The following is a 25,591-nucleotide window of genomic DNA, read 5'->3' on the forward strand; positions in this document are numbered from 1 at the left end:
CCGTCTCTCTCTACCTGACACTTGGCTCGCCTGCCTGCCGTGCACCAAGACAAAACGTTATGACCTCACTTCGGTGCAATGTTCCAGAGAGACACGGAGAGACAGAGCAGCGAAGGATGAAATAACAGGAGGTAGAAATATAGAAGAATTGGCATTAAAAAAAGATAAGTGGAGATGGGATGAGGGTATAAAGTAGAAATGCAGCCTGGAGAAAAGAAAACAGCTATGATTGGCAACATCTGGATGTGGACGGGAGAAGAAATGGGGACTGGAATGATGCAAAGGGGCACGGGAGGAGGAGGAGAGGAAAAACAACAGAAATTAATGGGAGATTTTGATGTCAGGAAACTGCACCATGGCTGAAATAAGCCATGTCTCCAGAAAAGGAAAGAAAAACGCTCCTTCTTCCTCCCGTTCTTCATCCCTCCCTCGCTTTAGGAACTTGCCTGCGATCCATTTTAAATTGGCACTGTTGTTATTACATTCAGTCCAAATCTCTCTCACACACAGAGCACCAGTGCTGCAGGACCCTAAACACAGTCACCTGGCAAAAGTCTATGCTCTGAAGATTTGGAGCAAAAAAAGAGGCACTGACATAGTCCAGACGAACAACATGCATGGGCTCACACATACACAGGAGTATGACTAAAGAGGATAAAGAGAAAAACAGTTTTATACGCATGCGGGCGACACACAAATAAGAGCGCACCGGACACAATAACATGCACATAGCCAGTACTGCTGGAAGTCATCAAACCCTTCAGTTACTGCAACAACTTCCCTTTTCCCTAAACCCATTTCCTGCCCGATGAGGGTCACTCGCCAGCCACTGCTGCTGTCGCTAAGGACAATCGATTGCAAACAAATGAAGAGCAAACGTAACTGATGCAAATATTATTATCAGTGAAACCAAAAACAGCCCTGTGGACTGGATGCTGAAGCCGTGGAGCCGCACGCAAAGCTACATAATTGTTTGTTTTGAGCAAATAAAAACAACAAGGCTCAGATTCCTGAAAAACAGACACAGCGACAAATCTCAAGTAACCACAACAGTCGCTATGATAAGCAGCTGATGATGTAAGAAAACTGAAGTCTCGGACGTTAGGCCTGCACCTTCCTGTCCTTCCAGGCCTCAGACTGCATGAGGTGTGCTCTAAGCAAGAGCAGCCATGTATGGCAATCAGTGACACACGCACACACACACACACACACGCGCGCACACACACGCACACACACAGCTACCTTTAAATTGTCTACTCAAATTGAGTAGAAAAGCTCCATATAAGTACCATTTTTCTTTAAAGCTTTCCTATGTTCCCTTCAGTTTCTCTTGACAGTTAGTAACCTTTATATTCCAATGATACAACAAGACAGACGGTCTCTCCCGGTGTTTAGACAGAAATAAGCAAATGTAACATTACATCAAACATCCACACGCATAAACCCAGTCTGTGTTTGGGAGAACTGTTTATTACATCCCCCCTCTATGATTCTGGCACGGAGACAATCGAAACTGGATGAAACAAATAAACGAAAACAGACTCGGCGGGCTTCAGTCCATTCCTTAATGCCTTTTGTCTGCAATCCGTTTAATCAAACTAATAACATCCTCTGATGTTTGTTTAAACACAGCTCAGCCTATAATGGCTTCTGTATTGTAAGGTCTGCGTCCAAACATGCTCCGAAACTAGCTGTACGGGTCCCGAATGAAAGCGCTTCATAAAAGCAGAGATACACACAGGCACTGGGTGCAGCTGCACAACTGTGAGAGCAATCCATAGAAAATAAATGTTCAATATTCTACCAAACGTTTCTCACGCTACATCTGTGCTACCTCGAGTAACAGGGAAACAGTGAACCTCCAATTTTGAAACATAAAAACTGAAAGTGTGTGTCTGTGTGTAATACTGTGTGGTGTTCTTGGCTTCTTTTTTGCAGCTAACAATGGCACATTTATATAATTGTTTAGGGAAGTAGGTGAGCATTTGAGGTTAGATTATCCAAATTCAAAAGATGTCAGGTAAAAAAAAAAATCCATGAATGAAAGGTAACTCACCACTTTAGGCTTGGCTCTCTGTGGCGTGGGCGCGGATGGAGCGTCCTCCTTCTTCTGTGGTCCGGCTTCTGCCACCCCAGTGGGGCTGGTCTCGCTGGGTCCCTCTGAAGCTGACACTGCGCAGTGTGCTGAAAGCCCTCCTGGGCCCTCGGGGTCCCTTTCAGAAGTGCTCAGATCAAGGATGTATTTCTGCGTCACATCCTCCAGCGAAGGGGCCTCATCTCCTGAAGGCCTGCTTCCGGGCGGGGGTTCTGTAGCGGATCGGACGGCAAAGTCTACCTCCTTGAGGGGCTGGAGTTGTGGAGGTGGGGAGATGGGGATGAAGGTGGTGGGCTCGCTGGTGTGGCGGGCATGCTTGGGTATGGTTTTGGGTTTGGACTGCAGTGGCAGTGGGGAAAGAGGAGATGCGAGCTTGGTTTGGTCGCTGCGGTCCTCGTGCACCTCTGAGCCCAGCTCCGCCGGCTCAAATGGATCCTCAGGAGGGGAGAACGTCAACCTGTTTGGACGTTTTCTGGTGGGCCGACGATTCATTCTGGGAGACAGAGCTCCGGCTAGTTTAAGGTCAAAGTTAAACTTCTGGACCTCGTCCTCTTCACCTTGGTCTATGACATCACCATCTTCATCATCGTGGTATTCGGAGGGAGGGGTGCTTTCCGACAGGGAGCGAGCCTTTGTGATTTTATTACTGTCATTCGGCTGCTGATGCAGATGCGCATGTTTAGGTTTAACTTCGGGTTCCCACAGTTCCTCTCTCTGCTCGCTCAGGATTGGCTCGCTGCTGGAAGGTGGAATCTGGCCCAGGTGCTCCAGCTCACTGATTGGCTGAGTGCTGCCAGTCTGACCTCTGCACTGAGGGTCATTTTGAGAAATAAAAGGGGCATCACTACGGCGACTGGGGTCACTGAATGACTTCTTCTTGGGGGCTTTGCCATTGCTGTGCTCATCTGCCATCAGTCTGTCCATCACACCTGGCTCAGCCACAATGTTCCTGATCACCCCACTGTAATCCCGAATGGCGTCATCACGGAGCCCGCCATCACTGCAAACTGACAGGTCACTGGCCACGCTGCCTTTATATTCTGACAGCGTGCCCACAGAAGAAGCTTCTGGAGCACCTCCCCCTCCACCTTTGACAGACAAGGATCCTAACAGGTTGCTGTCCACAGAAGAAAAGTTGTTGTTCCCCTCTTCTGCCACAGAGCAGCGCCGCTGAGGCATGGGGTCACTGAGAGAGCGGTAGACTGTAGACTCGCCATTTCCCACAGCTGATCCTGTTGTTGACTCTGCATTGCTGCCATTACTGGAATCAGAGCCCGCGTTACCAGAGGGGGAGAATTTGCGCCTTCGACGGACAGCGTTCGGGGTTGCGGGGGTTTCAGATCCTCCCCCTCCTCCCGCAGTGGCTGCTGACCCCCCGGCACTGTTACCGTGGATCCCCTCACTGACGTTGGCAATACCAGCAGCAGTGTTCTGCTCTGTGACAAGGCTGTCGTTCTCAGCCACACGGGCAGGAAGAGCCACAGTGCGAGGCGCGCTCACCTCATTCAGACGATTTGCACAGCTCAAGCTGTTCTCTGTGATCTTTTCTCCCTCCTGCTTAAACCCGTCCCCCTCATGGAGCGCAGACTGCTTCCATACAGTGACCGGCTGCTCTAGCACATCCCATGCTATTCTTGACCCCAAATCGACCCCTTCTGAGCCCAAGTATGACCTATCCGAGGGGTCGCCGGGTCCCGTCTCAGGCTCCGTCACAATCCCTTCATCTGTTAAACTCGACTCAGGGCCCGAAAGTTCATCCACAGAGCGGTCGTAGAACACGCTTTCATCCGAATCACCCTTCAGCGTGACTCTCTCCAGCTCTCCACTCTGTCTCTTTGACTTCTCCCAGTACTCTGTGCCCCTGCTGTTTAGCTTCTCCATCTGCATACTTTGTTTATCTCTCTCACCCCTCTCCCTCACCTTGTTCTCACTCTCCCTCTTATGTTTATCCTTGTCTTTTGTGTTCTCAAACCTAGCCCCTTGGTCTCTCCTTGCCTCATCCTTTATGCCCTCCCCAGCCTTCTCCATCTCCTCGATTGTTTTCTTAAACTTCAAACATTCAGCCCTAGAAATACTGTCACTTCCTCTTACAGCGACACAATCCTCGTCATCATCTTCCCTCGTGCTCATCTGGCAGATATCTCTAATGACCTGTCTGGCTTCCTGCACATACATGTCATGCACTGGCATCGCTTCATCATCATCAAAATCACCATCAAATCCATAATCCCTCATTCTGCGCCCTCTCCCAACCCTAAAATCTCCACCATCACTTTCTACTTCCCTGTCTGACACCACCACCCTCCCTCCACTGCTCTCTCCATCCGAATCAAGCCGCTGCTCAGAGGAGCTCCTCTTTGTGGGGCCGCTTGTCAAGTAACACCTGGTGGCAGGAGCAGGTTTGTCTGAATAAGTAAAGGATTTCGCACGCCGCAAAGTGGCTGTCAGGTCTTTGAGAGACGGGCGACGCCCTGAAGATAGCAGGGTCCCGCCGTGAGCCCCTGAACCAATCCTATACACTGATGATGACCCCTCCCCAACCCCTGATCTATCCCCTCCACTTGATTTATGCACCCTCAGACCCGGCAGGTCAGATTTGAGAAAGCTTAAGAGCGTCATAGTTTCTGAGGTGATATCAGGGTTGGATGTGGATATCTGGTGTTTCTCATTATCACTGACCCTACCTCCTGCTGTGACTTTCCTTAATCCCACGTTCTCACCACCTCTCTTCCCTGAAGATAACCCACTTTCTCTGGCAAGTGCACTAGGCAACGGTGTTACAGCTGGCACAATCTTGGGGCGCACACGCACAGGGGCACGGGAGAAGTTGTCCCCATGGCCGAAGCTCGGGGAGCGGTACATGGTAAAATTCCCATGGTAAGTTTTACTCAACACGGAAGACGCCGCCGCTCTACTAGTGCTACCTTCTGCTCCCCTCGTATTAAACAACACATTAGCTGCACGGTTGGCACAGCCAGCCAAGTCCTCCTCTTTCAGTGTCTCGGTGCTTGAGTACCGGCTGCTGCAACGTGACTCGCCGGGGCTGGACAGAAATGGGGGTATGCTGACCTTTGACACTCGCGACACACCCGGGAGCGTCACTGAGGTCACAGGTGAGGTGATGCGCTCCCACTGCTGCACCCTGGCTCTGTGACTGCTGGGTTCTCGTGCCGAGTGGCTCCGGGTTACCGCCCCGCCAAATTCCCCTCCAGTGTTTTGCTGGTGCTGCCTCTCTAGGTGCTCCATCATCACGGCCGCATCACTGTCACTGTCTTCTGATTCGCCATCATGATCGTCGTAGTCATCACGGCCTGTTATTAGAGCAGCCCCGCTGACTTTCTTCTTCTTCCTCAGCGAGCGCCGGCGGACTGCCTCTCGGCAGTGGGGGCCTAAGGAACCAGGACTGTCCTCCTCGCTGCCTGAAGACCTGCCAATGGCCTTTGTGCCCCACCAGCCATTTTTACTGTGGGATAAATAGCTGCCTGCTCGCTCTGTCTCACCCCTCTCTCCTGCCCGGTAGGAGACAGACAGAGAGGGCTTATAAGAAGCACTCCAACTGCCTCCTCTTTTTCTCCTGGTCTGCTCCTCCTCTTCGTCTCCAGAGCTAAACCTCCAGCGGGAGCTGAGGGGAGAAGCAACTTTCGCTGGGTGTGTTAACTCAGTGGAGGGAGCTACAGTGGAGGAGGAGGAGGAGGAGAAGGAGGAGGCGGTAATGGCTTTATCTGGAGCTGGAGCAGATGAGAGAGAGGAGGCGGAGGGGGCTGGAGCTCTAGAGGAGCTATGTAAGGAATGTAAACTATCCCTGGGCAGCCCGACCCCCTGTCTATCCCTTCTCTCCCTCGCTGTCGGCTGGTGAAGAGAGGAGGAGCAGGAGGTGGTGTCCGAGCTCTCCGATCGACTCCGAGACGAAGCGGGACAGGGTTGAAGGTCAGGGTTAGGGTCAGATGTCAAACCTGTCGATCTGGGGGCCTGAGCCGCCGCCTCAGCGCTGGGACTATGAGACCTGTATGGAGATGATTTAACCCCGTGGTAGCGACCACAACTGCTACCAGAAGTGTTTCTGCCAGACACTCTGTTACTCTGACTGCGCGCCTCTACGTCTGCCTCCTCATCATTTGAGTGCCGAGAGCGGTCGGCTTTGGAGTAAAAGCACAAACCATACGTTAAAGTCTCTTTAGCAGCACCGCTCTCTCTGCTCTGTACTCCAGCTAGGCACTTGTCATGAAAGGGCAGGTCACAACCTTCATTAGCTGAGCTGCAGGGACACAGTCTGTGTCTCTCAGAGCTGCAGGTGAGCTCCTGCAGGTGGCCTCGGCCAACTGCCTTTAAATCCTCACAAGCTTCAACAGTCTTGCCCTGCTGCAAAGGCTTGCTTTGCCTCTCATCAAACAGCTGCCTAATTTTAGTAACACTGGGCCACTTGTCAGAGTGCAGGGGGTGAAAGTCAGTGTAGTGTGTGGCGTGATAACTTCTGTGGGCTTTGCAGGGTGGAGGAACCCCTCTACTGCTAACATCCTCCTCTTCATCTGGAGTCAAAGTCTTTGTGAGCTCAGAAGGAGGTGCATTAATCTGGGAATAGTCTCTCTTACCCGACTTGCCGCCGCTGTCGCTTGATAAACTTCTAAAAATCCGCTTGTCGCTTTTCCTGTCCGAGTCTGAGCCTGACACAGAGTCGGTGCCCGAGTGAAACTTAAGCGCCTCTGCTGTTGCGCTGTCACTGTCCTGGAAATATCCACCACCGACACCGCCGCTGTCCTCGTGAAAAGTTTTCCCAGGTGGAACCCTGTCACTCCTGGAGCCTCGGGCCCGGGGAAAAGCGCTGCTCCCCCGCGTGTCCGCTGCACAGTCTCCCGGCGAGGCTGTGTGCGTCCTGGCGGAGCCGCTGCTGTTACTCCTCCTGCTGTTGCTGAACTTCTCAGTCAGCTCGCGGATGGATGGAGAAATGAAGGAGAGAAGAGAGGGAGAGCCTCTCTTTGGCTCTGCGGTTAGGAGGCTGGCGGTGGTGGCAGAGATTTTGGAAACTTTTCTTGACACACTGACATTACGCGTCGTCGTCGTCAAGGGCTGCTCTGCTTTGCTGGGCTCCGGGGGAAGGGCGACGCCAACTGCCTCCAAATCCCCTGATTTGTGTGGCTGCTCTTCCCTCCTGTTGGCGACCCAGGGCCCCAGCTTTCTGAAAGAGACGCTGCGATACACAGCCGCATTCTTCTCCTCGCTTTCTGCCATTGTTCATGTCTTTTGTTACGGCTCTCACACACGCATTGGAAACTCCACGGGTAGCTGTTACACATCCAAGCACCTTTTCTTAGTTGTGGTCCATCTGCAGTTTAACCTAACAGCAAGAAAAAGGGGGGAAATGAGTGCTGGCAAAGCTTCATATTGCTCTGTAACGAGGTTAGTTAAGTGATAAATAAAGTGTTCAGTGAGTAAAGTAGCTGAGTGTTGCCCTCTTATCAAAAACTTACATGTTGTCGACTCCCGAAACCGTATCCGTGCCAAGTGGGAAAGCGATACAAGTTTTTTTTCTTCTTCTTCTTTGGCCCCAAATCTTCACAAACACAACTTCTCCATTGTTTTCCTCTCACTGTTTCTAAACGTGTGCCCATCGCCAGGCACGGGCCCTGCGCATCATTCCCTAATAATTCCCAAACTGTTTATGGACTCCCTGTTTTGGCATGATTTGCTTTTCCGTGACTTATGTTGTTTTTTGCATGTAAATGCCTGAGATAGAGGCAGAGAGGGGGGTGGCTGGGCGGGACCAGGGGTATAGGGGCAGTCATAGCCCCCCTCGGGGATTGAGAGGAAAAGCTTTTTTTTTTCCCCTTTTTGATAGGAGAGGGGATATACTGTGGACTAACAAGATGTAATTATAGCTCTTTCCCTTGCGAAAAAAACCCCAACACACACACACACACACACACACACACACACACACACACACACACACACAATTCTAAGTGTTTTAGACACTCCAAAATATTTATTATTCAATACCTACAATTTGGACTTGCAACATCTTTATGAAACCTAAAGGATGTCAATGAAAACATAGGTGCTGATTTCCGAGATGCATTCAAGGTGTTACGTTTAAAAATCAGCCTTCAGGGGTAAAAAAAAAAATTCACAAAGGAAGCCAAAGAGTTTGAGTTACTGCACAGCTCCAGCAAACTTTGGTGTGATGGTGTTTGTGAATTACTGTGTCAGCATTCAGGGGGAGCTGGTGGTGTTGGTGTGGTGGTGGCAGGGAGGATAAAAGTTTTCACTCGTGCACAATAACCCCTCTGTGGTGCTTCCCATGTGGCTGTCTGGTTAACAGGTCCTTTTGTTCCAACGGGGGGATTCTGTTTCACAGGCTGTGAGAAAAGTACACGCTGGCTGCAGCGCCCCCTAAAGGCTCACTCGTAACACGTCAGGTCAAAGGTGGAGGTTGATGGAAGAACCCAAACGAGCCCGGTGAGGTCAGCCCATCTATCTGTGATGGCATGATGCATTTAAATTGAGGTCATTTAAATTTAAATGACCTTGCAGGGTCCGAATGTGATTTGGATTGAAAGGATTTTTGGAGTTTGTTTGATTGTTTTTGTGTTTGTTAATGTTTTTTTTTTTAAATCCCAGCAAGAAACATTTTCAGGAAATCCCCATCTGCCTTAGTAATTCACTCCTAACCAACCAATTATTTTCTTTAAACACAAACAAATAGGAAGAAGCAGTACTGATACAGGAATTGAAACATTTCTTAATAATTCAGACTAATTCTCTATTAGCTCAAAATCTTTAAGAAAGTTTGTTTGCTTTTTGTTTTTGTTTTTTTAAAGGTTCTCCAAACTTTTGCAAACTTGTTAGTTTTTAAAAAAAAAATTAATTGTATTTCAAAATACACAATATTCTTTTCTGGTGGAGCACCAGTGTGTGTTGAGTTTTTGTTCTGTAAGTTTGTTTGTTTGTTTTTTCACCAAAACCACAGCATTTACATTTTTATTCTAGCTTGTAAAAGTATGAGGTTCACTAATATTTATTTTTATGTCCTTTTGGATACAAACAGCATTGATCTGGTTCAGATACTCTTCTCACATTTCTTCACACATTTTTTCCATCTCTCTACACTGCTGAACACCGAATCAGAGTTCCTTTAACTTGGAAACTGAAGAGGAAACTGCAGCGGGTGGTGAGGGCAGCAGATCGGGCAATTGGCACTTCACTAACCCCCCCTCAGAGACATCTATACTGGCAGACTTCAGCAGAAAGCCAGCATCATCATCAAACACCCCTTGCACCCTGGACACTCACTCTAGGTGCAGTGACTCCCAAGCTAGGCGAGTGGCTCCAGCAGAGCCCGGGAACAACATCGGAGATCTCTGTCCAGAAGAGCGCAGTCCTGGGAACAGCTAAGATACTGCGCAGGACCCTCAAGCTCCCAGGCCTCTGGTAGAGGACCCGAGCTTGAAGGATTAACCGCCCACAGGGGCGAGTGGGGAATTTATTTATTTCTTTTTATATGTAAGCATGTATGTGGAAATATGTGTGTATGTACGTACGCATGCATAGATGCATGTATATATACATATATGTATGGGTGTATCTGTATGTATGCAGGTGTATGAATAATTTGTACATATCTTTCTTGTGTAAATGTAAATCTGTCTGTGTTATTATGTAAATACTTACTTACGCTATTGTGTATTTCACACGGAGAGATGCCAAACTGCCTTTCATTGTTCTTGTAACAGTGACAATAAAGAGCTATTCTATTCTAATCTATTCTATACGGCTAATACTGGGCCAGATCCCCTTTTTGTCTTCAAAACTCTTTGTGCTAACCATTAGCGGCTAATGGACTGCAATCTGGTGACTGCGGAGACCGTTCAAGTACAGTGAACTCACTGTTGTGTTCAAGAAAACAGAGATGATTTTCACCTAGAGACCTGCTGCTCACTGGATATTTCCCTTTTTTCAGTTCATCTCCTATAAACCCCAAAGATGTTTGTGCAGGAAAAATCCCAGCAGATCTTTAGTTCCTGAAATACACTTAAATCACCTTTTTTGCCCCATTCTGATGCTTCGTTTGAACTTCAACAATCTACATATGTAAATACACTGCGTTGCTGTATTGTGATCGGCTGATAACGCACTGGTGTTACCTAAAGGTTGAACAGTAGCGTGTAAGCAGATCACAAACTCTTAGATGATGTCTTTTCAGTCATTTGTCACATTATTTAAACAGCTGTCATCATATAATCATATGGATTCAGAAGCTACTGGCTGCTTTTTTATATTCACACCTAAGATTTGAATTCAAGTTCTGCCTAAACTGAACGCTTGAAGTTAAACTACAGTAAAAAATGGGGAAAAAAAGGAAGCAACACAGTCTACTCCCTCAGTATTAATATATGATTGTGAAAACATCGTGTTTTTCATGGCTTTTAATAGTTTCAGTTAGTACGACATGGCAACAATCAGAAACACAACACAGAAAATTAAGCATCTGTACAGCAAAAAAAAAACCAAAAAACCCTTCAGTTTTAGTTTTTCTATCAACATAATTACATGTCTATAAAAATAAAAGACCATTCCCATTATTCATTTGTTAGGGAATTTGATAAAAATAACTCTTCTAACTAATACTGACGTCTGGGTCTCAATAGATGATAGATGACTGTGACATTCACTTTTTCTAAAGTACAACACACACATATTACATGACTATTGTTACTATGCACAGATACACATGAGCACACATTAGGAAACTGAAGCACATCACCACCTCATACTGAGGTCAAAGCTGCACATTCACATTAGACTGACACATACAACAAATACTTAAAGTGTTAACCTGTTACAGGAGCTTCAGAGCAATACGAGTTGAAAGCCGTTTTTCACATTGTCATTTCAGAATTTAACAACATACTGGTCTCAAGCTGGCACAGTCTAGTGTAACATATGAGTTTGGCTACTCTGAAATCTTCTGGTTAACACAAATGTCACAAAATTATTAATCACGTTTATTTCACTCCACGGTAAGTGCATTGTTTGTCAAGAGCTCGTCACAGGGCAAAGACTCACTGTTTAAAAACATGACAAAGGTGCTCACTATGAAAGGCAGGTATGACATGTAAAACACAGGGCACATTTTTACAGTAAACATCAAAGTACACATATGTACATGCAGGCATATGCCATCTACATTTATGTTCATTTCATGAACATTTTAAGTCACCAGATCACGCAGCTGACAACCTACGTCATACAGCTAAATCACGTCAAAGCAGTGCTAAGTACTAAACATTTCATATGTACAGGAATCCCAGTTAGACTGAAAAGATTCACACACTCATAAAAAACCACAGAGTTAATTTAATGCCCTTAACTCCACAATCTGCCTCTATCTTTACCTTTAAATGACTTTTAAAAAAATAACTGAATTAAACATATAATTTAAACTGATTTCCTTCATTTGCTGCAGAATTTATAAGTACAAGACAAAGATCAGTCAGCAACTGACAGCCTATGTCAGCGCGCTGTGAGCTGCACATTTAACGGTTTTCTTGACAATGTTTTATTTGTGACTGTAAGATCTGATACATGCTAACATCACTACTATTATGACAGATGCTCCATTCGGTAAAGTAAATCTGCTTGGCATCTTTCTTGGCCTTCAGACAACAATTCTGATGGCTAAAGATCCAAACGGGACAGGCAAAAAACCCCCCAACCTATTATGACAGAGGCAGTGGGGCTACAGCAGTGGCGTGCGCACACCATCCAGTGGTTAAAACCCGCAACAGCAGCTATTACGACATGGATAATGTAGAAACGCATCACTTTCAAGGAAAAACAGAGCTACAGACCTTCATTGGAACGCATAATACTCCACTTTTAAATCAGTGAACATAAACTTCTGTTTTTTGCAGCCTCTGTTTGCAAAGTATACCCCCAACCCCACCTTTCAGTTCCTTTCCTCAGACTAGTGCAGATTCAACATGCAAGCATAAACACCACCAAAAAACAGTGCCAGAGAGGATTTTAGCCTAGCAAGTTCAAATGAACTATTTTCTCCTTTCCTCAACTGCATCTCATTCCAGCACGATGCATCTCTATCGTAACACCTCGCATAGATACTAAAATTCCCCAATAATTCAGTAGTTTCAATTTAAAGTACACGTCACAGTGTGTTAAACAATGCAAAAAAAGGGGGATTTCAGAAAAAAAAAAGCAGTGCAGTGGAGCTTGAAAGTAAACATCACTTATGTACAGTGCAGGACATTTTCATTAGAGGATTACAGTATTCCCCATCCAGAGTTATAAACCAAAATCTATGAATTCGCACAATCAAATACACTCACAGTCAGTGTGATAATAATTCCCAGTTCAAAACAATGCAAGCAGGACATTGTCAACATTTTCCATTCACACTGCATTGAGCCTTTATAGGGCACTTCAGATGGCTTCTTCAGACTGTTATTAAACACATTTTTTAGTCACTAATAGCTGAAAGCCTCAAGGACAACAGTTTACTGTAATAAGAGAAGGAACTTCAGAAAAACAAGGTTAGAAAACGAATCCATCTCTGTGTTTTAAATCTTAACAAGGCTTCAAGGAGCACTGTTCGCTCACACGCTGCTGCCTTGGCTCTTTAGAGTGGTGACTCTGCGCACGAACCTCCTGGTGCTCCGGCGGTAGCGTGGTTGCGTGAAGTAAAACAGAATCGGGTCCAGAAAGCTGTTCATGCTGGCAAACGGTCTGGTGCTCTTATAGATGATTGAGAACAAGTTTCTTGTTGTGCAGGGAGCGTTGGGCAAGGTGCGCACCACCAGGTACAGAGTCTTTGTGAGGTGAAACGGGAGGAAGCTTACGCAGAACACCGCGGCTACAATAATGATCATCCTCACCGCCCTGTCTCGTTTATCCCCAGGCGCTATGGAGACGCCCTGGTAGGACACTGGGCGGCAGAGGATGAAGGCCATCTTGCAGTAGCAAACCATCACGCCTATGAAAGGCAGCAAGAAGCCGAGGCACGTCAGAGCCATGCCGTAAGGATAGTAGTCTACCGAGCGCCCTGGCGTGCTCAAATCGTAGCACACGGTGCGGTTGCGCTGTTGCCCTGTTGCTGCAAAGTGGAAAGTTGGCGCGCACAGGGAGCCAACCACCAGCCATACTAATCCGCAGACGCACCACACCATCTTGCGACCGCCCTGCTTGTGCCACACCGAGAGAGGGTGGCAAATGGCCAAATAACGCTGCACACTGATGCAGGTCAGGAACAGGATGCTGCCATGGAGATTACTGAAACAGGAACACAGAGAAGAAAATGTTGTTGAGCTGAATATTATCACAATCCATTTGTATGTTCTGCAAAATCAAAGTTTTTCTTCAAAAAAGTGCTTTTATTAAGGGACCTTCAGTATAGCATTTCTAAACTATTTTTTTCATTTCTATTTGCACATGATAACAGAATTATTTCAGAAAAACAAGAGACCCTGCTTATATTTGGAGAAAGAAGGGCAAGAATTAGCAGCAAAACTGGGTCTTCCCTTTGTCAACTCAAAACATATGTTGCTCCTGGTGAAAAACGACTTCCTGAAGACTAAAGTAACCATTAGTGACTGTATGGTGAACTGAAGACCACAGTCCATGCCAGAGGACTATAAAATCTGGAGGAGCTTGAGAGATTATCCAAAGAGGAATGAGCTGTCAGTGTGTTCCCAAAGTGCTTTTAACATCATCTAACAGAAGCTGAAACCACCTCCCCAACAGTGTTTCCTATGATTGTGCTCATTGTTTTTCCAGCACAAAATCTGGCAATAATACCCCTACTGAGGACTATTTCCACCAAAAGAAGATTTGTGCTGGTGGCAAAACCAAAACCAAAAAACCCCCAGATCAAGATCAAAGTTGCAGAAAACAGGAAGAATTCCCACAAGACATGTAGCCAACAGACTCTGTTCCCCGTGATTTTTCTTCAAATCCCAACTTCTGCTACTAATGGCATCCGATGACCATTTCTCAAGAAAGTCCAAATGTAGTCCCGTTCTCAAAGGGCAACTGTGTGTGAGCACTAGCACTATTTCTGCATCTGCATTAGATACCTTGCCATGTTCAAAGGTTTGGAACTTCTTCCATAAACTAGTTTTCATGCTTTACACACCCGTTCACGTCACACTTGTGCGCACTATAATGCAAAAAAGTACATTTTTTCCAGTATACTTAAATATTAGTGTCATTGTCTCCATTCCCATTACTTATCACATCTCAGATCCAATTTTCTTTCCCATTCCTGTCCAAAAATAGGACAATTCACATAATAACACTGTGTCACATATCACTTGCATACACAGACCTTAACAATGAAAAATTAATTCCCAAAAATTACATAATAAAATCTGAAAAATGAGCCAATAATCAACCATGAACCCACCTGTAGAACTGAAACCTGACCATCTTACAGGTAAACTCCCCAAAGGGCCAGTAGTCATGACTCGCATAGTTGTAGATGAGTAAAGGAAGTGACATCACATACAGAAAGTCGGCTATGGCCAAGTTGAGCATGTAGATGTTGTTTCTGGACAAATTGGACCTCTTCCTCCATATCTTCAGTATGACGGTGGCATTCAGAGGAATCCCAAGCAGGAAGACGATGGTGTACACAGCAGGAAGTAAAATGCGCTTAAAGTCTTCCTTGTAGGTGCAGCGAGGGTTAACCGCCCCACTAACACTGCTGATGTTACTGAGAGCGTTAATGAAGCTGTCTGCTGGGTAAAGCTCTGTAGGGTGTGAGAGCAGGTCCACTAAGGAAGTTTTTGAGTTGAGGGCTTCTGTGGGGATGGTGCTGAAAGAATCTGGCATCTTCACATTCTGGAGGAGAGAGAGAGAGACGGGTGAGACTTGGTAGCAAGATTTGCTCGAGATCAAACACGATTACCGAGCTATTGTATTTGATGGAGTACAGACAGAACGTTATAGGTCTTCTTACACACAGCCTTACCTAGAAGACAGACTCCTATTGTTCCCATTTGTCGATTTAACTGGGAAAACACATGAAAGCAATGTTTCTATAGCATGCCACGATTAGACAAATGAAACAGAAAATATGCAAGAAAACAAATGGATGAAATAGAGAGAGAGGACAACTCTCCACCAGAGGGCACAAGAGATCTGCGTCTGTGTTATATCCTCCAATATTACACAAAAGCAGTCACCTTGAGCCCTGTGAACACAGGACAAATACCTCATAACCCGACTTGAAACCTAATAATCTCCTGGGTGTGCTCACTGTAAAAAGGGCTCACTTTGTATTTACGAATACATACGACAGACTGTAAGAACTACAACAAAATAGGTGCTACAGTGAAATAATCATTTAATCTCTCCATCATTTTCTGACAAGTGTAGACCAAGACGTTTGGTCAAGTTTGGAAATGAAAACCACTGCAGACTGTCTGATCTCCCACTCACATTTCGCAACGTCTGGAACAGGCCCACTATACACAAACAGACTTATCAATGATCTTAAATATTCTTCTGCCTTACAACATCAGTCATATCCACTTCCCTCATGGCAGCAGGCAGCTGAGTAAGTGATCTGCCTAAGACACTTCCTCCAAAGCCCGGTGCTTCCTCAGACTGTTACTCACTACATTTCACAACCAACCAACCAACAAGCCAACCAACACCCTCGAGCCTGCGTCTGTGCTTGTGTGCCAGAGTGTGTACATGTCAGGTATCTCTCAAAGCTGCTTAAAAAACTGTCTTTGGATGTGTTCAAAAAAAGTGTTTTAGGTGAACTCCTCTGTGTGGGTGCGCAGATGTGAACAGAAGTGACGCACAATTTTATAACTCCTGGCACAGAAACTGAGGGAGAGGAGGTGAAGGGAGCAGTGTGCCAAAGGACCACTGAGCATTTATCTGCAAAGATGAATAGAAAACGTTGTTGAGGAGTGCTCTGCAGTCTGTTTTATCTGCTGATGACTCATGCACGACGTACTTCAGATCAGTAATTTGGTTGAAAATCAACTCCGCAAAAGGCCTTGAAGCCAAAATTCTTGGGTAACCTGAAGCACAAAGACCCTGAATTAAGTCTGTAGCTGTTTTCATGTTAAATAAAGTCTGATTTTCATGAAACGCACTAAACTGCAGCACCGCAGAAACAGTCATGGTCCTAGGGCTCTTGCTTTTGCCACAGAGGAGGCTCTATTACTCATCTTTATGTTCAGGCTTGCTTTTAGACGCCTCGCAGAGCCTGACCTGAATAAAACACAATGAAATGTGTAATAGTTTGAGCAGTAGCTCCTGTTTGTGACATGTGTTGGTGCTCATAGTTCATTATTAACAGAACAGTTCAAGGACAAGCAGTAACATGAAAGCTAAGCTATAATTCATTTTACAAAAGAACTAATCAGCTCATTGCCACATTTTCCTTCTTTAGCAGTACCGCAATCTTTCAGACAATACGGTAAGTATAGAGAAAGAGAAGCACACATCCTGGATCCTACAAGCCCTAGCAAGCAAACCACTGGTTTCAAAGTAAGAACTGAGATGTGAGAGGCCAATAAACCACTGATTCCCATGCTGAATATCTGCACCTTTTAGGATAAGTATTGTGGTGGAGATGATTTATATATCAAATAAAGCCAGATTATTTTTAAAAGGTTTTGGAATAGGGGGCAAATAGAAGTAAAAGCTCTTTCTGATCTATTCATGTTCAGGGCTCATGTCAAAAGTTGTTTCTAGAAAAAAGGGAAACAGATGTTGTGATTTAGTGAAAACATGGACAAGCATACTCGATATAAAGACGAAACTCAGCCTGAACTCTCCTAGGGAGTTTTCTTGTAACTCCTTTATTATTACTAGTATTAGTTTTTCCCAGTTTAGGTTGCCCTTAAGTTTTTGCATTTGCTTAGAAGCTTTTATCAGCCACAATCAATCGGCTCGCTTTTTCTTAAGATTTCTGTTTCATGCCTTTGTTTGTTCGCGTTTAGGTCTGCACCACAATCCCTACTAGGTCTGCATCAGCGGACCGTGACAGTGGGAAAGGCAATCCGTGACTGATAGTGTTTCATTGCATGGGCAGTGTGTTTGGTTTCACTGTCATGCTGAAAAATGAAGCCATTCTAAATAAGACGTTTTCCAGATGGTAATATATGGTGGATTAAAATCTGATGGTAGTATTCTGTGACCATAATTCTATCAATTTTAACAAGATCTCCAACACCTCTGGCTGAAATGCAGTCCCAAACCATGACAGAGCCTAATTAGTTTATTTAGGCCAATTCCACCTGTCCAATTTGCTCACATTTTTAAGGACACAGTGAACACTAGTTTGAACTAATAGCTCTTTACTAATCACCTCATTGGTGCATTAATACTATTTTATGCCTTTCAATCTTTGACATTTCTCATAGATTCAACTAAAGAAATTGGAGTAAATTACGAGTTTCTGCAACAGGCTAGAAACAAAGTGTTTAAAGAAACAATTTTGGTGCTTTATGAAATTTTCTATCACATGTAGACACAACACTGGTTCAGTCTCTTGAGTTGGTGCCTTTTTTATTCTTGAATGCTTCATAGGTCAGGGTTAAGTCACTTAAACAAGAAAACAAAAAACATTCTACTGAAAATGATCAGAAACAAGGACTGGAATGAAAATGAGTGAAAAAGCAGCCAATGTCCAAAGAAAGACCTTTAGAAAGCCAGGATAACTGCCTAAAAACTGCCTAAAAAATGGTGCTACATTTTATATGGCATAACCCAGAGTAACACGCGCCAAAGAGTGCTGTTGAAATCTGAAGCATGCACAGTGTGTGTGTAGCTATAAAAATGCAAGCATTCATGCCTGTGAGTGAGCCTCTAAATTTGTTACCCTTTGTTACCATTTGAAAGTTTCACTGAGATTTAAATCTCATTTCCAAGACAGACTTGGCAACGATTTCAGGGTAAGAAGTGTGCTCCATTTATTCTAAAATAACCTATTAGTTTATCAATATAAGGAAATATTACTAAAAACACTAACTTAAACGAACAAAACTTCACTCACTGAACTTCCCTAGTACATGTGAAGCTAACATAAACCTGCTCAATACGCGTTCTCTTTACATCCTTCCTGAAAAGATTCAGTCATTTAAATGGTGCAGTAATTGGACTATTTAGAGATTTTGAGACCAAATCCTGATATGTTGTCGTCTTTATTGTAATTTTTTTTCCAGCATGCAGATACAGTGTATCAAAGTTATAATGTAAATGGAAAGATAAGCTGACATTTAAGGTTATCTGCACTACCAGGAGAGGAAAAAAGAATTACAGAAATAATACAGATGCTGTTTTCAGTGCTAATAGTAAAGAAAACTCTTACCTTTAAAAGTATTTAATCCAGATTGGAAAAAAAAAAAAAAAACTTGTTGGAGAATGCGGGCATCGATCCCGCTACCTCTCGCATGCTAAGCGAGCGCTCTACCATTTGAGCTAATTCCCCTTCATGCTGTGTGCTGCAAAAATAAAGCCTTTAGAGGCACACACCCACAGCCCTGCTCACTCACGTAATGTGACCAGTTAATGACAGGGACACTTTCTCTTTGCGATACACACACCCTCACAAACACCCTGCTGCATACTCTCCACCCTGAGGACTGCCAAAAGGCTGAGCTGAGCAAGTCACACAAGGTTATTTATAAACCATGACTGCAAGAATGTGACTGCTACACTCAGGACAAATATAGGAGATTAATAATTCATCATAACAAAGCCGTAAATCAAATGACACCTAGACTGCATTAATGATTATTCTGCATGTGGATATGGTGTCAGGACCTTTGAACTTTGATTAAGGTAATGCAAGGTAACTCTAACTACGTCAATATCACAAGTAATGACTGATAGCAGAGCCCAGCTTATATTTAAACCACGTAACCCGGAGAGTGCACTTACTGCCTTAAGGCTCTGCGTGTGTTTTTATTGCGGTACTATGAAAAATGAACATGACTGTGTAATGTAAACCAGCAGAACTTTAAGGTTCCTCTCGGTGTTACAGAAATTTATGAGGTGTTTTAAACTCATTGTTTGGTTTTGGTGTTTAGGCCAAGAATAGAACTAGAGACACAAAGTCACTAACCAGATGTGTAATATGGCAGAAATCTCTACTAGGAGTAAGTGGAGCCAGAAGAAGCCAACAAATGTCTGATTTGTATGTGCAAACATGTCCGACATAAATTTTATATTAAAATAATGTTATATACAAATCAAAAACGTGGTGTTCCTACTATTATTATTATTCTTAATGTATGTTTCTGTCTGATCCACAGATAAAACTCCAAAGAGACATTTGGAGAGAAGAGATAATGGATATGTTTCCGTGGACGATTCTTATATAGCATTTTTCTACTCTACCTAAGCACTCAAAGCGATTTAGACTATGTGCCTCATTCACCAATTCACACAAGCACTTTATTCTCTGCTTTTTCCTACTGAAGTGCTTTCTATCTAACATGCATGCTATGACGGAGAGCAACTTGGTGTTAGTATTTTACCTAAGGATATCTGGCATGCAGACTGGAGCAGCCAGGTGTCGAATAGCCAACCTTCCAAAGAAGAAGAAGTCCTACAAAATAAATAAAAGAATGTAAAAATTAAAACACGTGAAACACAAAATCGTGCCCAGCAAAAACAAAAAAGCTTCATAGCTGGTGAGCTTTAGAAACATTGACCTACAGAATGCCTAATTAAAACTGGCAGATAAGGTGACATAAAGAGTTATACTGCCGTGCATGTAGGAAGGCTATCTCTCTATCATTTAAATGAACAGAAAAGGGAGATTTAGAGGAGAGGACAGCAAGCAGGCCACAATTAAAGTCCAATTACTTTCCCATCTCCGATCTCTAAAGTCCCTGGAGACCCTAATCAATGATTCATGCCCGCTGCCCCTCATTCAGTCCCGTGCTCGGTTGTAGTTAATTGGGGAAACAAAATGACGAGCCAGGAAATCGATATTAGTATCACACATGAGTATACGCGCAGTACAATCACGTCTGCAGACGCACACTGCAGCCCTACCTAGCAATCAGGAGCAAATCTACAGTAAACAAAACAGAGTAAATTCAGGAGCGCAGTAGGAGTACAATAATCAACTGTACAAACTAATAGCATGACACAGAAACACACAAACCTTCCACATATCAGTGTGATCAACATTCAGGTCACAGCCCTCTATTGTGGATTAGAAAAAAACAGACTGCGATAATTATCGCTGCTAATACGGTGCATGAAGACAGGAGACAGGAGACGCTTTAAACTAATCAGCTGCACCATAAAGAGGACGGGTGATAAGCAAAGCTGGTGTTCCATCAAAACCGCACTACTTGCCATATGGTCACAAAGATAATAAAAGCGTTTCTTGTTGCATGTGACATAACTATACAAATCATTTAAACATTCAGTAGTGCAAACAAAGATATTACTGCAAGGCTTGTGTAGAAAGTCCCCTTCTGGCCAAAGTTAACCAAAGCATTATACCACATTTTTCACTAATGAAGTGGACAAGACTGCAGCTGATAACAGATGGCATTCTCATAATTTGCCGTATCTTGCAATCAAAAACAGGCTAACGATGTTGTTGTTGTAAGTATGTCATTAGATATACAGAGAGAAGGTCATACAATATTTCCTACAACTTTACTGTGTGTCAGCTCTTTGGTGCACAAAAGAGGTCTGATGAAATAAATGTAGTGCCAGGACAGTAGGGCACTGGTCACTGAAACTAAAATTTTGAAACACCAAAATTCTTTCTTCTATGATTAATCTGAATCATCACTCTTACTTAATTGACTTACGAGAGCAAAACGTGTTAAAATTGACTTCTGTTTAGGGTGAGGGGCTTACATGCCACACTCATCAATTGCAGAACAGTCCAAAAGTCTTGCACCACCGCTTTCTTTACAACAGACTTTCCGACGCTTGCTGCTTTTTTTACTCATTTCCAGTCCATCCTTGTACCTGACCAGTATCAAAGGAATGTTTTTGGTCATTAGCTACATAACACTGATCTGTGAGTCTTTCAAGCATAAAAAATTTGCATAACTCAATGGATCAACCAGTGTTGTGTCTATGCAAAACAGACAACTTAGCCCTTTTTAGGCACTTTGTTATGAGCAGACTGCCACAAAGGTGTGTCATTGGTTCCAATTTCTTTAGAAAATTGTATCTTTTGTACCAACAAGGTGATTCTCAGAAACTGAACAAAAACTATTTAGAGCAGATAAACAGTATCAGAGAGTCATCTCCTTAACAAATAGGAAAAAAGCCACACAGACAGAGAGAACATGGCAAACTCCACACAGAAAGGCTCTAAATGGTGATTTAACCCAGGACCTTCCTTCTGTCTGTTTGAATGCTTTGATGAGCACAACGGCAAACCTTGCCAAGCTGCTGAACTAATCAAAGAAAAAAATAACAGCAAGCAAGCTGAACGACATTTCACAATAGTTTCTCTCTTGCTTTTGTCCTTCAGCACATATATTGTTATAATAATAATGACTCACTGATAATGTAAAAGTACCCCAGAAATGCATAAATATTTTTCTGATGCATGTTTTTGTTCTTGAGCCGCTATTAGTCACATTTAATGTTGTGAGAATAACATGTTTTTACTGATCTTGAGCTCCAGTAGCTGTAACGTCTTGGTGCACAACTTGTGTTGGGCAAAAAAAAAGAAGCTTAGCAAAAGCTCAACAGGCTGGTAAGCAGCAATTAGTCTGTGCCCCGTGGTTGCTGAAGTCATGTGTTTGTGCTGCAGAGGAGATGGAAATGCAGATGTGGTGAAAGCAGAGTCAGTAAAGCACAAAAAGAGAACAGAAACAAAAAAAAGTCTTTACTGACCGATCACCCAGTGCATCTGTGACAATTGCTGTGAATTGCACAACAAGTTTTGGAAACATTGGCGGTAATCTTTTTAAAACCTACTCAGGACAAAGACATTCGATTTATTTTGAGACATTCACATTAAATCACCAATTTGGCTGGTATGTTTATGATGGCTTCCATTAAGCTTGTGCTTGTTTATTCAGTGAGATAATGCTGAGGGCCACTTAACTTCATTTGATAAACAACTTCAGCCCTAAATTTTCTGTCTACCAGGTTTTCTGCTTCTCTAACTCTGCGGCTCCAACACAGAGTTATGTTAATCTGCTACCCGGCAGACAAAACAGAGGCTCAAACAGTGCCTCTCCACTAAAAACACAGCAGCCATGTCAAAGCCCTGTGGCGACTGAAGCAGATAGCCTGTCTAAGTGATTGTTGGTTATTACGTCAGCAATATGACAACTTGTTTTTACTGGATCCGAGCACAGTTATGCACATTCTAGAGAGACATAACAAATACAAGTTATAAACCTCACATCTGCAGTTTTTTTATATCGTTTTTTCATACCGTTTATAATCTTTTACTTGCTTTGCTTACTTCGAATACGATTTACAACAAGATGTTTTTGAAGTTATCATGGTTAACAGCAGATTTATTAAAGAATGTTTAAACAGCTTTTTACGTTGCTTTGACATAGCAGTATGAGTCTTTGGTCTTGAAACGTTGTACTCTCCTGCAGCATGGCCGACAAATTTATAGAAACAACTGATTGCTGAGAACATACTATTCCTTTTTTAAAAAGGTCACTATTAAGGGTGTCTGTCCTGGGGCACATGATGTATTGCAGGCTGTTTATTAATCACAGGGTCAGTAGTTTGTGCTCCGGTGCCTCTAGTCAGCACTCTTAGGCATGATAGGGAACCCCAAATTGCTCCTGACGCATCCATCAGAGTGTGGTGCTTAAAAGGCATAGCAAAAAACAGCTGGTTGAACGTGGCTAACAGTAAAAAGCAATCACTTAGAGTAGAAAAGCTAAATAAGTACCCATCTGTTTACCATAACTATAGCAAACAATCAAGCAAACACTAGATTGTTCTTAGTAATTTTTGATAAAGCTTAAAATTAGAGTTGGATCAGGTGACCCTGGGCCCCCCATTAATTAAGCTACAGTATCCCTAGGCTGCTAGGGGCCAATTATTATTCATCTCTGTCTGTCTTTCATAATGTGTCTTTTCTCCTGTCTTCCTCACCTAATCTTGCTCCAGTTGCTTTGTGAAGCCTGGTTCTGCTCTAGGTTTCTTTCTGTTAAAAGGGAGTTTTTCCTTCCCACTGTCACCAAGAGTTTGTTCATAGGACCTCATATGACAGTTGGGGTTTTCTCTGTATTACTGTAAGGTCTGTTACCTTACAATGACGTGACTGTTGTTGTGATTTGCTGCTAAACAATAAAACTGAATTAAATTGCTATCAAATGGTCCAACTCAGTGTAACCCATAAAGACACCAGGGGCAACCTTTGGAGCTGAAAATTAAGGCAAATACCAAAGTAACAAAAACTGTATTTCCTTTAATGGCTACTACAACCTGGCACCGAAAGGGAGTCAGTTCCAATGCACTCCATGTTAAAATTTGTAACGTTACATCATTGACAAGCATATTTACAGCCTGATTTTTTCAAAATGTGTTGCTCTCTGTAGATAGTTTTCCTAGTGGGTGATTTTTTAAACTATCCTAAACTGCTTGAATGTTGGAATTAAAGGTGTGGCTGTTTTGATTGACAGATGCCCCACAGAGGACACTGTCAGTGCCACACACGCGAGAGAGAGGAGGAAAAAGGAGAAGGACAGCCATCTGCAGTGGCAGTCTTACACAAATTCCCGGTCTCTTCCTCACAGTGAAAAATAAAGCATATTAATTTACCACTGGAGCCAGATCACTGCAGCTGCCCACAGCATCAGTATCATAATGGACGGGAACTTGTAAAAGCTGTTGTTGTGTGGTCTACCAAAAAGTGATTTCTGGTATTTGCCAAAAGTGACTGTCAGTATTTAAACTGTTATAAATGATTTTTTGGCCTATAAACTTTTGTCAAACATATCTCTAGTGAATGATATCAAGCCATTTTAAGCCAAACTGTCTGCCATCAAGTTTTGGCAAATCAACTTTTATATTTCCATTGTTTATGAATGTAAAACTCTCACTGACATCAAAAATTTCTTTTTCAAAAGGGATCAGGCCAATAGGGGCAGCAGAAATTGCAACAAATATAACATAACGGTTATATAAATATATTTTAAGTAGCTGAAAGGACTGAATTGATTATAATGTAGAACACAGAGCATATACAATAACGCAGAGTCACAAAGATACTTACAAAACAAGTATTTTTTGTTTGTTTTATATGCAACACCTGTAAATCCTGTTGAGTGCAGACTATTAGATAAACACTGGAAATCAGTTTTTGGCACAAGACTGGGATGGTGCGTTTTTGGCTTCATTCTGTATGATCTCCTAAACTTCATAATTTTCTACAAACTCCATAGAGATGCTTGAACAAATATTCTCACCTGGTTTGTTCCCCATAAATCATCAGAGTCCTGGGACGCATACAACATGAGTGGATAATGATGACAGCGTCTTGCTCGAGGGCACGTACGTCCTTGTTTATTTAACTATCGTAATGTAAGAGAACGTGAGAGTATTTTTTTTAAGGAATTTGATTTAAAATGATGAAGAGAAACAGGAAAGGGGATACAACTGATCTGATGTTATCACACCAGACGAGCTTAATAAGTGCACTGACTGCACCAGTCGCCGGGGCTTTGAGGTGCAGGACACAGGACATGTCTTACTCCAGCACCACAAATAACACAGCTACCAGCCTTCGTGACTCCTTACAGCTGCTTATTTTAGCACCACAGGAGCCCCTGCTGGGACATCTGTGCGCCTGGACGAATAATAACAAAACTACACAAATGTAGTAACAAGCTACTATATCTCAGCAGCTAGAATTGATTGTTATACACGGCAGGTCAAATTCATATCGCGATAATTCCCCAGTGGGAATAATACTTTTTAAAAAACATTCCTTTAGTCGCTAGCTGCTGAATAAAGCAATAAAACTATAAACAAACTGAACTTACCCTGAATGAAAAACGAAACAAGTGCGACAACATCAACAAGTTGGCCACTCGGCCATGGCAAAGTGCTGCTCCTCGGTGATAACAAAGAGCTGGGAAACGGACTGTTGCCGGTAAAATAGCAGGTTTAAGGAAACGCCGTGCTGCTAGGTTCGAATTCACCGCTTATCTGTCCCGTACCTACCTGCAGCGGAGCGGCGAGCTGCTGCACACTTTACACGCCGTATAACTGCCACGCACGCGCAATGAGTCTTGCGCCACCTGCACGAACAAAGGGAACGACTCCAGCGACAGCTAACGTCTCGCGCCTTTAGCCGGCATCACGTGTCTGGTTTCTTAAACAGACGTTACAACGCTGTTGCTTTCAGTGGGTGTTTTAAAATCACCTAAAAAATAAAGCAGTTGCAGTGCTGTGAAAACCATCGTGATTTTTTCATATTTGCATATTTATCACATTTACCTTACACTACCTTTTCCTACAAGGCAGGTCCTACCATTAATTAAAAATGATAAACCT

At 43.6% G+C, this 25,591-nt stretch overlaps 2 protein-coding genes across 8 annotated transcripts in view; both read right to left on the bottom strand.

The window, feature by feature from the left end:
• The window catches only part of arhgef17 (Rho guanine nucleotide exchange factor (GEF) 17), a 64,629-nt gene extending 56,757 nt beyond the window's left edge, over positions 1–7,872 (bottom strand). Inside the window, exons 1-2 of the mRNA XM_082501977.1 lie at positions 7,561–7,872; positions 2,057–7,427 (exon numbers count right to left, since the gene is read on the bottom strand). Coding sequence (XP_082358103.1) covers positions 2,057–7,321 — 5,265 coding nt within the window. The 5' untranslated portion in view covers positions 7,322–7,427; positions 7,561–7,872. The remainder of the gene's footprint in view (positions 1–2,056; positions 7,428–7,560) is intronic.
• A 2,628-nt stretch (positions 7,873–10,500) lies between these two features.
• Positions 10,501–25,363, bottom strand: p2ry6 (pyrimidinergic receptor P2Y6). 7 transcript variants are annotated; one of them, XM_082502024.1, is made up of 4 exons: positions 25,259–25,359; positions 19,609–19,679; positions 14,508–14,944; positions 10,501–13,375 (listed from the first exon to the last, which is right to left on the bottom strand). In XM_082502024.1, exons 3-4 carry the CDS (start codon positions 14,933–14,935, stop codon positions 12,703–12,705), a joined length of 1,101 nt encoding a protein of 366 aa, XP_082358150.1. In that variant the 5' UTR covers positions 14,936–14,944; positions 19,609–19,679; positions 25,259–25,359; the 3' UTR covers positions 10,501–12,702. The 7 variants fall into 7 exon arrangements, with proteins under 7 accessions (XP_082358150.1, XP_082358149.1, XP_082358151.1 ...); XM_082502023.1 differs by having other exon boundaries at positions 25,078–25,358; XM_082502025.1 differs by lacking the exon at positions 25,259–25,359 and adding an exon at positions 24,502–24,591.
• Between the last annotated feature and the right edge of the window lie 228 nt (positions 25,364–25,591).

Source organism: Aulonocara stuartgranti (assembly GCF_965226115.1).
Source record: "Aulonocara stuartgranti genome assembly, chromosome: 14".
Taxonomy (NCBI): Eukaryota; Metazoa; Chordata; class Actinopteri; order Cichliformes; family Cichlidae; genus Aulonocara; species Aulonocara stuartgranti.

Excerpts from the sequence above, each read along its gene's own strand:
- p2ry6 (XM_082502022.1), bottom strand. The coding sequence starts at position 25,110 with ATGTTGTCGCACTTGTTTCGTTTTTCATTCAGG. Across the intron at positions 14,945-25,077 it reads TGTTTCGTTTTTCATTCAGG|AATGTGAAGATGCCAGATTC; the intron begins GTAAGTTCAGTT and ends TCTCTCCTCCAG. Across the intron at positions 13,376-14,507 it reads GTCAGGTTTCAGTTCTACAG|TAATCTCCATGGCAGCATCC; the intron begins GTGGGTTCATGG and ends TTCCTGTTTCAG.